The sequence below is a fragment of the Primulina huaijiensis genome, chromosome 2 (assembly GCF_012295235.1).
Source record: "Primulina huaijiensis isolate GDHJ02 chromosome 2, ASM1229523v2, whole genome shotgun sequence".
Lineage (NCBI taxonomy): Eukaryota > Viridiplantae > Streptophyta > Magnoliopsida > Lamiales > Gesneriaceae > Primulina > Primulina huaijiensis.
In genome coordinates, this window is record NC_133307.1 from 31,328,316 (window position 1) to 31,340,718 (window position 12,403).

Consider the following 12,403-nt stretch of genomic DNA (forward strand, 5'->3'; position numbering starts at 1 on the left):
TGATCGTGCTTGTGCTGACTCTTCCAGTTTCTACCGCTGCTACAGAACGGTCATTCTCAGCTATGAATATCATCAGGCTTCGGTGCAAAATGGAGAATGATTTTCTCTCGGATGTAATGATGATATTTATTGAAAGAGAAATTGCTAAAAATATTTATATAGATACTATTATTGAAGATTTTGAAAATTTTAAGGAACGTCGAATTCCTTTTAGTTAGAAATTTTCTTGTTAAAAAGTACTGTTTTATGTTTACACTACAACAAAAATCTTATTTAACAACACATCAAAGACAACGGTTTTAACAAAAACCGTTGTCTTTTTACTTTTAACAACGGTTTTAACAAAAACCGTTGTCGTAGCCTAAAAAAATCCGCTCAAAGACAACAGTTNTGACGCATGGTAGCTAGTGGTTTGCTGTAAAACGCGTGAGACAACTTTTAAGAAGAGAAATCAATTATTCTTTGAATGTACCATGTCCGGTTTTTTATGCCATTTCGTTTAGTTGAGAAATTATTATTTTTAAAAGAATATAAATTTCTCTCATACTATTATACATTTTAATAATCGTAAGTCAGATTATTAATTTTTCAATACATAAATAGGGATTACAATTTTTCTCATAGGTTCGAGGCCTTGCAGGAAAACCCAAAACGAAGGCAGAGATCTCCGATTTTTTCGAGTATAGGTTCAGGTCCGGGGATTTTTAAAATTCTCGAAGTAGTTCGAGACAGATATGAGATTACTATTTTCATCCCCGAACCTGTCCCGTCCTGAAAACTCTATTAATAATAAAATAATAATATTATAGAATTAATAATATAATAATAATAATATTATTATTATTGATATTAATATTAATATTAATATTATAACTAATAATAATAGATAATGATAAGTTTTGGTTCATAAAAATCCTCGAACCCGTCTTCGTCTTGCTCCATTAATATTTTTGAAACGAAAATGAGAATAAAGATGATGATGAAGATTTGATCCCCGCACCTCGAATCCGAAAAAACGTGGATCGAGACGGGTATGAAAATAGTGATGAGATTCGTGGATCGGGATGGGATAACAAACCCCCCACCCCACCCCACCTTTTTCCATTGTCATCCACATGCGTAAGCTTAAAACTATTATTGAAAATGGAGTAGATTGTTCAATTTGTTTGTTTAAAATAATTTTTTTTTAGTTCGAAAGCTCTGATATATATGATTTGTTGAAGCAAATACGCTTGGGATGCTATAATAAGTGATTAAAAAATATAAATTAAATTATTGAGGAATAATTATGAAACAGCATGCAAATTGATGCGAATAAAGTCCGTCGTTTTCTTTTTCTAGAGAACGAATCAACGCCTTTTGGAATTAGCGCTTCAACTTATGTGCTCGGAATTTTTGTATAGATATGCGGTCCACCCCACGATTCTTGATCAACATTATGAATAATTGATTAATAATTCGAGTATAATTTTAAATTTAAATATTTATTAATATTCGGTTCAATTCAGTCCGTTTACGTTTTCTAATTTGAACAACAACAATTTAGTTATAATAATCTGACTCCTCTTGTTTATTACCCTAATCTTAATTTCTGCTAAGTTAGATATCCGTTTATAAGGCGAATCAAAATCTTTCTTTAAAAAAAAAAAAAAAAGAATTGTTGGCCCCTTCCATTTGTCATTAATGCTTTTAGGTCTAAGAGTTGGTACAATAAAATTTTCGTACATTTATTCATGCATCGAAAATGCTGTTTGAATGAATCAACCTAGTTATTTAAAAAATTTAACCTAGCATTTCGAATTTTCAAAAATTAATTTAATATCATAAAAATATATTAAAATACATTTTAAAATCATCAAATCCCTGGATACCCTCAAGATTTTGTCACCTAGAACATGAAATTTAATTAATTTCAACCCGGCGAATAAAAGAACATTTATATTTGAAAATTTTGTAATAACGTCAGAATGTATAATTTATCTGCGTAATAGACAAAATGTCGATTGTCACAGCCTTATCAATATACATTATGTTTCTTGGCCCTTTGCATCGACATATGGCCGATTTTCTATGTGTCACACACACACACACACACACATATATATATGATCAAACTAAGTACAAAAAATTAGTACTGACGTATATTTTTGATTAGCTCTCTTATGAGACCGTCTCACGAATCTTTATTAATGAGATATGTCAATAATGCCTTTATTTACAACAACAACAAAAAAACAATTTTGGCATGAAAATTGATACATTTTCATGAGTGAGTCAAATAGAAGATTTGTCAATACTATCTTACAAAAAAAATTTGTATATATTTTAAGATCGTGAACTAATTATTTCACTAGAACCAGCCCTTAATATATCTAAACTATAACATAAAGAGAAGGCATCGACATAAAATTGGTATTTCGGAGTCGAATGTTAATGATATAATCCTCTTCATTTGTGTTGTTCTGATTGTGCCTTATCTTACCCAGTTTTCATAATCAGTCAATTAATAAAAAAGCTAAATAAAATACACATCCAATTTTGGGGCGGCAAGAAGAACAAATCTCAAGAATCATGCATTTGTTTTAGTTCTTTTTTTTTTATTTTTAAAGTTGCATGCTTCGACTCTCGTGTGATTTCTATTGCGTTGTAAATATAATGTTTGATCATGATATAGACAAGTTTTGACAAGATTTGTCCTACGAGATTTGTTGTTTTATGATTTTAATCGTTGAACAAGCCTCGATCACAGAACGTGACAAACCTACTCCACGAGACCACGTCCATGTATTAAGTAAATCCACTAATTTCAAAAGTTACAATCATACAAGAATTTAAATACTTCAGAAATTATATTTTTTCTTATGACATTTTATGGTACCACTTTTAGTAGACTTCACTTAGTCATCACTACTTGACTTTGACTCAGTTTCAATCGAACTTCCTTTGACACCGTTCAATGTTTTCTCCCGAGAACATTACCTTTCTCTCCCGATAAATGAATAACGAGACTTTGAATATGTGAGTGCACCACAAGTAGTTGAAAGTCTCAAAATCAAAATGAAATAAGTGGCTTTGACATAAGCTTGTCTCAGTGTTTTTTGTGACACAAAGAGAACATTTTCGTTTTTTGCTTTTTACTTTGGTCTCATTCAAGAAATAACGTTATTTCCCGATGATTCATTTTCGTCTCCCGAATAATATCTTCAATGCAAACTCAATCCGAAATATTTGACAATAAAAGCTAATCAGCCTCCCTCTACCACACATGACTACACTCGACGATCTTCAAAATGAATGAAAAATCTGTCATATCTAAAACAATATTTTATAAATCAACAAACCACAACAAATATCAAACAAATATTTTAATCTATTATCTCCATATCTTTTCAAAATTGCAAAAAAAGTATTTTTTATTTTCTTAACAAAATAATCACAATAACTAAGCCAAATAAAAATATAATCTAATAATTTCTTTTATCATAAGCTATATACTCAAGGATGATAATATAATGGTGGACAAATGTAACTCAAATATTTTACTCGAATAGTAAGCACCAGTTAGAGAATTCATGATTAGGGTCGTATTATACCATTGTTCGTGACATATGTTCGTATTATATCATTGTTTATTAATCATGGAACGACACAACACAAATACAGGTTTATAGTGAGAATATATAAAAATTGCACATAAATCAGAGCAAATGAAATGCAACTTCTTCACAAAACAAATATAGTAAGTTTTTGTGACGATCTTATAGATTTATATCTGTGAGATTAGTCGGCCTAGTTTATATTTACAGTAAAAAATCATACTTTTGATATGAAAAATAATATTTTTAACACAATATATTTTTGACATAAAAAATAATATTATTAACTCAAATCAACATATATTAACAATTTTTTTCATAATATAATTAACATAGAATGATGAAAATAATAATTTGTATATAAAAAATAATATTTTTTAATAAATCGAATCGAAAATTCGTCTCACAAAATTGACATGAGAGACAACCTCATATTAATTTTTGTGAAACAAATAATGGTTCATAGAGAGCAATATTGATATCTTTTATTTTAAACCGTTCATCTAGTTATGTGCAATGGTCGATACATAATATCAACTCTTCGGAAAAAAATTGTGATTTTTGGAAAAATATAAACTCGTCATAAAAAAAAACACAATTAAACCATTTAAACATATATCATATATAAGATGGTCGGTTCGATTTTTATGATTTTTTAAGAAACAATTTTATATTAATCAACGTTTATAAAAATACCCAATCAATCAAAATGATACTACTTTTCTGTTTGGCTGTTGGTTGTTAGCTGATGAACCGGTGGGATTGTAAATTTAGCCGTTTCGCAAGCTGTCTCTAGTGCTTCCCAACGGTCGCCATTTTCAAGATTTCATTCAAATTCCGACTACCCCTCTATCAATTTTATTTCCAAGAATCAAGAAACCAAGAAACGAAACCCCATTTCTCCAGCACACTCGGCGCATTCATTCGATTGCTTTTGCTCTCTTCAACGATGGGAGACACCCAAGAACGATTCAAATCAAAGGAGAAGGAAATCCCGGTGTTCACAGTCATGAAAAACAACTGCATTCTCAAGAACATCTATCTTTTGGATAACCCGCCTTCACTTTCTCCTTATTCTTCTTTAATTGCGAAGAATGACGATCAAGATCCAGAAATAGAGGAGACGGTGGTGGTGGGGAGGCATCCGGATTGCAGTATAAAGTTGGAGCATCCGAGTATCAGCAGATTTCACCTCCGCATTACCTTGAAAGCCTATTCTCGTTCCCTATTCGTCACTGATTTGTCCTCTGGTGAATTCTTTTTTGAAACCCTTTTAAATGTGTGTGACATGAATTGTTGATGGATTCTCTTTTGGTCTGATGGTGATATCTTAATCTGATTATGATCGAAATGCATCTGTTAATTCAGTTTTGCAGTTCATATTTGGTAATGATCATGCCCTGGAGTGCACAATTATTTAATCTTTCTTTGGTATTTATTATTTTTTGTTGTATAGATAGCTTCACGGTAGTTCATGATATGATTTTTTCACGCAAATACTGATAAAAATAATTTCTCTTTGTAATCTTTGATTAGAAACGATCTTCGGATTAGAATTGAAATATCAGAGCAGAGGTTCTCGAACAGAAAACTTACAACCTAAGCTATTCGATTAACTGGCAGCACCTATACCTGCTTGTAGATCATTTGTGAGTGGGTTTAAAAGTCTTCTTTCCTTATAAAATTTTGTGATTGAGATGGTACTATTAATGTAAAATGTATAATCGAGTTTCATGTTCCATCGCTTCTTGATGTGATCTATGCAAGAAGTTTTCGTGTGAGAATGTGGATTGAATTGATCGGGTTTTCCTAGTTAGTGATTTTGAGGGGCCTATTTTTCAGCACACGGAACATGGGTTTCGGGGAAGAGAATTGAGGCAGGAGTCTTGATGAAAGTGAATGAAGGTGATACATTACAGCTTGGAGGATCGAGTAGGTTATACAAGCTGAATTGGATTCCATTAACCCGTGCTTATGATATAGACAACCCATTTGTGCCTCAGTTGGATGACACAAATACCGTTGAAGAAGACGCAGAAGGGGAGACATTTCAGGTCAATTTTCAGAATTCACTTGAAAAAACATGCTTACCAATGCGGTTTAATCGAATTTCTGATACTACCTTTTTCTGTATTCTATAAATTTGATTTTTCCAGGATGAGAATATATTGTCATGTAAGGGCGATCAAGTGCAGATATTGAGCGATTATATGAAAAGCCTAAAACTGCTACATTCTGATGAAAATCCAGCTTTCTCCATAGAAAAAACGAGTACATCAGGGAGTCTCATGCCTGAAAACTCATGTAATTCATTTTTCAATGAAGTGAAGATGGAAACCAAGGAAATATACATTCAAGATACTGAAATCTCGAGCATACAGCCATGTGAGTTTGGTGAAGAACACGATGCCTCAAGTGTACTTTGTCCCTCAGTGGTGTCTCAAACACAGTCTGAAATAGAAAATATGAAGACCCCTGGAATGAAGTCCGAGAAAAGATCAGGTGTGAACATTTGGTCAAGAAGGGGTAAACCGAAAAGTGTTCAGATTGAGACTGGAAAACATATAGAAAAGAGTAGTGCAGGGACTAGTGATACTTCGCATGTTAAATCATTAGTTGATGAAAATTGCCATACTGAATCAGTTTTAAAAGATACTTTTGCTGGTCTTGTCCAAGAAGAAGAGGAAATCTTTACTCCAGAAAAGGAATCTCTTGTAGTTGGATCCTGGATGAGCAAAGCTCAGAAGAATTGTCAATCAATCTTGAAGACTCCTATGCCTAGCAATGGTTCACATGTTAAATCATTACTCCATGAAAATGACCACGCTGAATCAGTTTCAGAAGATGATTTTACTGGTCCTGACCACGAAGAAAAGGAAATATTTACTCCAGACAAGGAAAATCATTCTCCCCTGCCTCTACTTGTTGGATCCTGGATGGGCAAAGGTGAGAAGGATCGTGAATCTATCATGAAGACTCTTATATATAGTGTGGATCAGGATGAACACATTTTCACTCCGGACAAAGAGAATATGTCTCACAATGCTCCGTGTCTTAGGTCAACAAAGAAATTGGAAATATTAGAAGAAGTTAAACACGCAACTTCTTCACATAGATCATCACCCTTGAAAAAATCTGTTAATTGCAACTTGTATCAAGAGGTGGACGATCTTTCTACTTCAGATATAGAAAGTCAGCCTCGAAAAGTTCTTCCTACACAGAAATCAGAAAGTTTTGCATCCAAAAGTCATGTCAACTTAAAGAAAAAACTGTCTATCTTGAAGTCCAGAGGAGATAGAAATCCTTTTCAACCTCTGTCCTTGAAGTCCAGTTGTAATGGCAGTGGCAACTCAAAACCTTCAACTCATGAAGCCACAATTAGCGGTGGCAGAAGCACCAACTATACCAAGTCTGAAGAGGCTTTTCTTCTGCCTGTATGTGTAATGGGCCTGTTTTCTTGTGTGATGTAGTACTAGATTCTTGGACAAAATTTAAGAATGTTGCAATTTCAACTTCTCAGGACACAACTTTTGTTGCATTTAAAGTAGGATAGATTAAAAGTTCAAAGTTATCTTGCAGTTTCATACGTTCCATCCAAATTTGCAGAAAAAGTCTACGATGGAGGAAAAGAAAAGGTGGACTATCATTGCAGATACTGCTAGTTTACTAAACAAAAACTCCAGGAAGGAGTTGCAACTTCTGCGAGGTCTGAAAGGGACTTGTTTGATCATTCCCAGAATCGGTAAATACCAGTCTTTGAACTATTTCTCAACTCTCCACAAATTTTAGTATAAGACATGATAGACTTACTTGCATCTTTACTTCGATTACTGAATATGATCTCAGTACTTAGAGAATTGGACTGCATGTTAAGATGCGGAGGTTTCTTTAGAAGAAGCGGAAAGGTTTCTGCTGCATTGCAATGGATTGAAGATTGTATGGAGAACACAAAATGGTGGATACATGTGCAGAGCTCTGCAGAGGAAGGAATGCTGATTCCTCCAACCCCACCACCTGCTTCGTTTCCTCATTGGTATAATGAGGATAAAACTGCAGTCTCAGTTGGATCAATTCCCTTCTCCCCATATAGTTTACGTGAAATTGCCACTCCTACTACTGAAGACCATATCCTTGAGTTTGCTCTTTTCTTTAAACGAATCAAGAATAATGAAGAGCTCGTACTTCTTAGTGATGATGTTACTGTGAAGATCAAGGCCATGGCAGAAGTATGGGAATCTCTGCACATATTACATTTTCTGTCAGGAGTATTTATAATGTTTCCCTCGTTAATGTTTGTTTGTTGCAGGGTGTGATTTGTGAGACTGCAGTGGAATTCCGTAGAAGCTTGGTGAATCCATTCTCTGAAAGGTTTTTGCACACCGAGAGTTCACCCAGAGGACCTACTTGGTCCATTGTGGATGATGCCACACTTAAGGAGAGATATTATCCCAGCCCGGCAAAGAAATTGTCAAAATCTGGTGGAGAAGGTGTGAAAGGCCTGAAGCTCATACTTGTGCATAATTCCAATTTCAGCAAAAGTGTTCCTGTACACTAAATGAGGGTCTCCCTCCGTTTGTTTCGAAATGTGAATTTCAATTTCTTATTGCAATGAAAGGGCAGCTTTGTATATCAAAAGCTTCACCGATGATTGGTCGTTGATTGGTTTGACATTCGTAAATGGTCATAATCTTACAATTGACAAGCTAATATTTTACCTTCATGATATCAGAATACTACTAGAAAAAAAATACTAAATTATGATTGGGGCCGTTTGAACTAAAACAAAACATGCAGCAAGAAACCATAGGATTCATGCTACCTCTTGAAAAATGTTCTTGTATAAATGACAGCATACACAAACCACACCCATCTTTCGGATTATAGCAAGTGAATCAATCGTAGAACTTGGTGAACCACGAGTCCACGATGTCCAAGTTAGAACATGAAAACGAAAGTACTTTCCTGGCTAGAGAAGCTATAGAAATAGAAATCAATCATCATCCGAGCTATGATCGGTCATTTCTTCTTTGTTTTTACAGGAACTCCTTTATACATGCTTACTTTCTCCTTCAGTTCATCTCTTCTGGGACGTGCGATCTTGTTGTTTGGATCAAAAAGCAGAACTTCTTCAAATGCCTTAAGAGCGGATTTTAGGTCGTTGGACTTTTCGTATGCATCACCAAGGTTGTTCCAGGCAGTGACATAACCAGGTTGAAGTTTGACAGCACTCTCAAACTGAGCTATACCCTTTTCAACTTTTCCATCACGGACATAACTGACACCAAGGGCGTTATAAACCTAGTGTATGAATAAAGAAATCGGTGAATTAAATGAGTGATCAAATGCAAGAATATATCACATCACAAGAACTGTCCAATGAGTAGTAGCTAAAGTTAACTGTGTGGCACAACATAGAAACAACATTTGTCCGGTTTAAAAGGAAAATAAAGGCGTTACTGATTCCATTGGTTGAAGAGAAGTTCACTATATTAGAAATCAAAACCAACTTCATAGAAATAACAATGAAATAAAAGTTGGCAGTGCTACCATCAGCACTACTGATAACGAAATTTAAGATGCTGAATTGAATCGTACTTGAGCAAGATCTTGGTCATCCCCATCCCATTTATCAATTGCTTGAAGAAGAAACTTGGTGGCAGCGGGATAAAATTTTCTTCTCAGCATCACTGCTCCGAGTTCAAATAACTCAGTAGCACTAGCATCACCACTTCTAACTTGCTCCTGTGATTTTATAATAAAAAATAACTCAAAGATAAACACACAAAATCAAGAATCTTGGTTAGGAATAAAAAATAAAAATAAAAAAAAAAGCATCCTGCAAAAGATTATAGCAAGAAAAATTACGTAAACTGCGATAAAACAAACATCAACTCAACTGTTCGGCTAATATTCTTGTGCAATCAATAAAGTTACTGTGAGTCTTTTAATTCATGTTGAGTATCCACATAGTAACGTCATATTAGATATATTGCAACTAGAGCACTAATGGTGAGGGATTCAATTATCATAATAGAGTGAGAAGGACATGGGATTTAAATGCCAGCTTTTTAGGTGAAAGGAAAACCATGAAGAAAGAAGAATATACAAGACCACTAACTTGCAACTCCTTTGCAGAAAGATCAAGCTCTCTGCGCACTAGTACTTGACGAATAACGAAGAAAGATCCAACTGCGAGCAAAGCTAGAAGTAAAAGCAAGTACGATAGCTGGATCCCCAATTCAAACAACTCCCCAACCTCATATACAACATTTTCTCTTACATCTTCACTCGCTTGAGCCACTTGTATGGGTGACAACCATGAAAGCGATGAGCATAAAACAGATGTTATGAAACTGAGAGGCACATCTACTCTTTTTGTATCATCACCAACAAAAGGCTCCCGCAATAAGTCTGAAACTATATGCTGATATCAGCATGTAAAATATTGCTACATTATACTGAAGCAAAAAAACTAAACTTAAGCTCTATATCATGAAAAGTTAAAAGTTTTAAAACAAGTTCAAAATATGCATGAACAAAAAATTACACCAAAGAATTTAAATATGAATCAAGACCATATTATAAATCTTGAAATATAACCGAAGTTAACAACCAGATAGTACACTCTTAAATATAAGTTGATCGCATAATGCTAGAAAATGGAGATAGTAACAACTCGAGGATAGTGAGGAGCTCTCTTAGGTGTCTCTACTTTCACGAGTTGCCACTTTCCTTTCCAGGATGCAGTCAATTATAATGATTACATGAATGACAAAATTGCATTTTTAGCAGCCCAAAGTAGAATATTAGTCATGTAAAAATTTCAGCTATCTAGGAGCAGGAAAAGAAGTTCTCAGATGTCAGATGAATGTCCCTACAAAATGACAGTCATACTCATGACTCATTGTATAAAAGAACAACACACCATATAGAAAGGGCAGGAAGCAACAGAAATTGTCAATGTACTTGTCTGGATGCAATTATGCACAATGCTGTCTTTCACTTACTTGGCCAGATATAAACACATGAAAGGAAAAAACTAATTTTCATTTCTTGAATGAATAGGAATGGACACTCAAAGAAAGAGTCTCTAAAAAGAAGGCAATCTTATTACCTTTAGCTTTGGTCGAATTCAGGGATGAGCACCTTTGAATTTCCTGTTCCAGTACCTAAGTTCATTGAAAAACAAATCAATCACTGGCACAACAGCTGGACAAGCAAGCACGGGAAGCCTAATAATTATAATAAGAAAATAGAGGCTAAAACAAATTAAATTGGATGTAATTATTCTTTGGGTTGCTGATTACTGAACTTCATCGCCTGAAAAAATACAAATTGATGTCGCCCAGTCCCAAAATTTTCAAGCAATCCATTAAGTCGATCACTCTACGCTCATATATAAAACATTCCATAAAGTATATTAAAGTCCAACTTGATTTTTAACTTTCACTGATAACCAATAAATAATCAAACCTGGTGATTCCCATTTCCTAGAAACAACCAATGCTTTGTTGTTTAATTTGGTTCAGTTCCTAGAATCAGTTATCGCTATCTAGCGATAGATACACAGACGATGGGTGAGCAGCGTGTTCCAGTCCCCCAATATGGAGAGAAGAAAAAAAAATCAAAAGTACATATCTAAAACAAACTAAATCACCCCCAACTACGGTCGATTGTAGGAAAGTAAAGTCTTAAAGAAGAATTGAACAAATTCTCAACACCCCAAAAAAAAGTGATACCCGAAGATAGAGCTTGGGGACTGCAAAACTAAATCTCCTCGAAGTGGGCTTTCTTGAAAAGTAACAAAAGGCTGTTTCGTTTCCATGAAAGAATGAAACTGCACAAGAAAATGGGCTTTGAAGCTTGATTCTTGGAGATAATTGAGGTATACTGATGGTTGTGCTTTGACAGTGTCGTGTAGGAAGTGAAAAGGCGCACTGGATTAGCATCTCTTCTCTTCTGGCAGTGTCTTTTCACACTACTCCAAGCTTCTGTTGGATGGTGCCCGTGTGTGTGCTATGGTAAAAAACTGAATCTTGAAAGAATCCACGGTGAAATTCTTTGTTAATTAGAGTGTGTAATGCGTGTATATTTCTTGAGAAATGTTTCCACTGTGACGATGATAAGGCTCCACCATCAATCTCAAACTAAATTCTCAAAGCATGTAAATTGGTAATTTAATTTTCTTCTTTCTTTTTAAAATAACAAATAAAATGCTAGTTTTAATTTTTTTTTTAATAAAACATACTTTTACGATTAATATTATAATTACATTAATATTATAATATAAATATATTTATTTTCTCAAAATAAGATACTGTCATATTAATTTAAATTTAAAACACACCAAAATTAAATATTTCAAATACTTCTTGCTCCCACAACTTTTATTTCTACGGAAAAAAACGATATTATTTTTCTAAAATAATGCCTGAAAGCTACAAGTGTTGTCATAAATAACACACACACACACACATATATATATATTTATTTAAAATTTTACACATATTTTTTCGTACAAATTTAAAATATATAATATTTTTACCAAATAAAATTATGGGCCAAAACTACTAAATATCACACAAAACTATATATAATTAAACAATTTTGATGTCATAGTTAATTAATTTTTTAATACTAAAATATCTTTAGTACGATGATTATTTATATACAGCAATCCAATAAATACTCACACACCAAAATATTACAATTTTATAAATATCCATATATTACAGAAATTATTCTAACCCATGATATTAAAAAAATAATAATAATTACACAATAAAAATAACCAAAATAAAAATAAT

General features: G+C 33.6%; 2 protein-coding genes across 5 annotated transcripts; one reads left to right on the forward strand and one right to left on the reverse strand.

The window, feature by feature from the left end:
- Positions 1-4,330: 4,330 nt before the first annotated feature.
- On the forward strand, positions 4,331-8,297 carry LOC140971652 (FHA domain-containing protein PS1-like). The gene is made up of 6 exons (XM_073434013.1): positions 4,331-4,846; positions 5,439-5,650; positions 5,753-7,030; positions 7,203-7,338; positions 7,443-7,822; positions 7,903-8,297. The coding sequence occupies exons 1-6, from the start codon at positions 4,546-4,548 to the stop codon at positions 8,149-8,151; spliced, it is 2,556 nt and encodes an 851-aa protein (XP_073290114.1). The 5' UTR covers positions 4,331-4,545; the 3' UTR covers positions 8,152-8,297.
- Positions 8,298-8,385: 88 nt separating this feature from the next.
- On the reverse strand, positions 8,386-11,754 carry LOC140971653 (tetratricopeptide repeat domain-containing protein PYG7, chloroplastic-like). Of its 4 annotated transcripts, none has more exons than XM_073434018.1 (5): positions 11,336-11,754; positions 10,711-10,753; positions 9,715-10,007; positions 9,192-9,338; positions 8,386-8,894 (listed from the first exon to the last, which is right to left on the reverse strand). In XM_073434018.1, exons 1-5 carry the CDS (start codon positions 11,543-11,545, stop codon positions 8,613-8,615), a joined length of 975 nt encoding a protein of 324 aa, XP_073290119.1. In that variant the 5' UTR covers positions 11,546-11,754; the 3' UTR covers positions 8,386-8,612. The 4 variants fall into 4 exon arrangements, with proteins under 4 accessions (XP_073290119.1, XP_073290118.1, XP_073290116.1 ...); XM_073434017.1 differs by having other exon boundaries at positions 9,715-10,013; XM_073434015.1 differs by having other exon boundaries at positions 9,715-10,013; positions 10,711-10,765; positions 11,336-11,753.
- Positions 11,755-12,403: the final 649 nt, after the last annotated feature.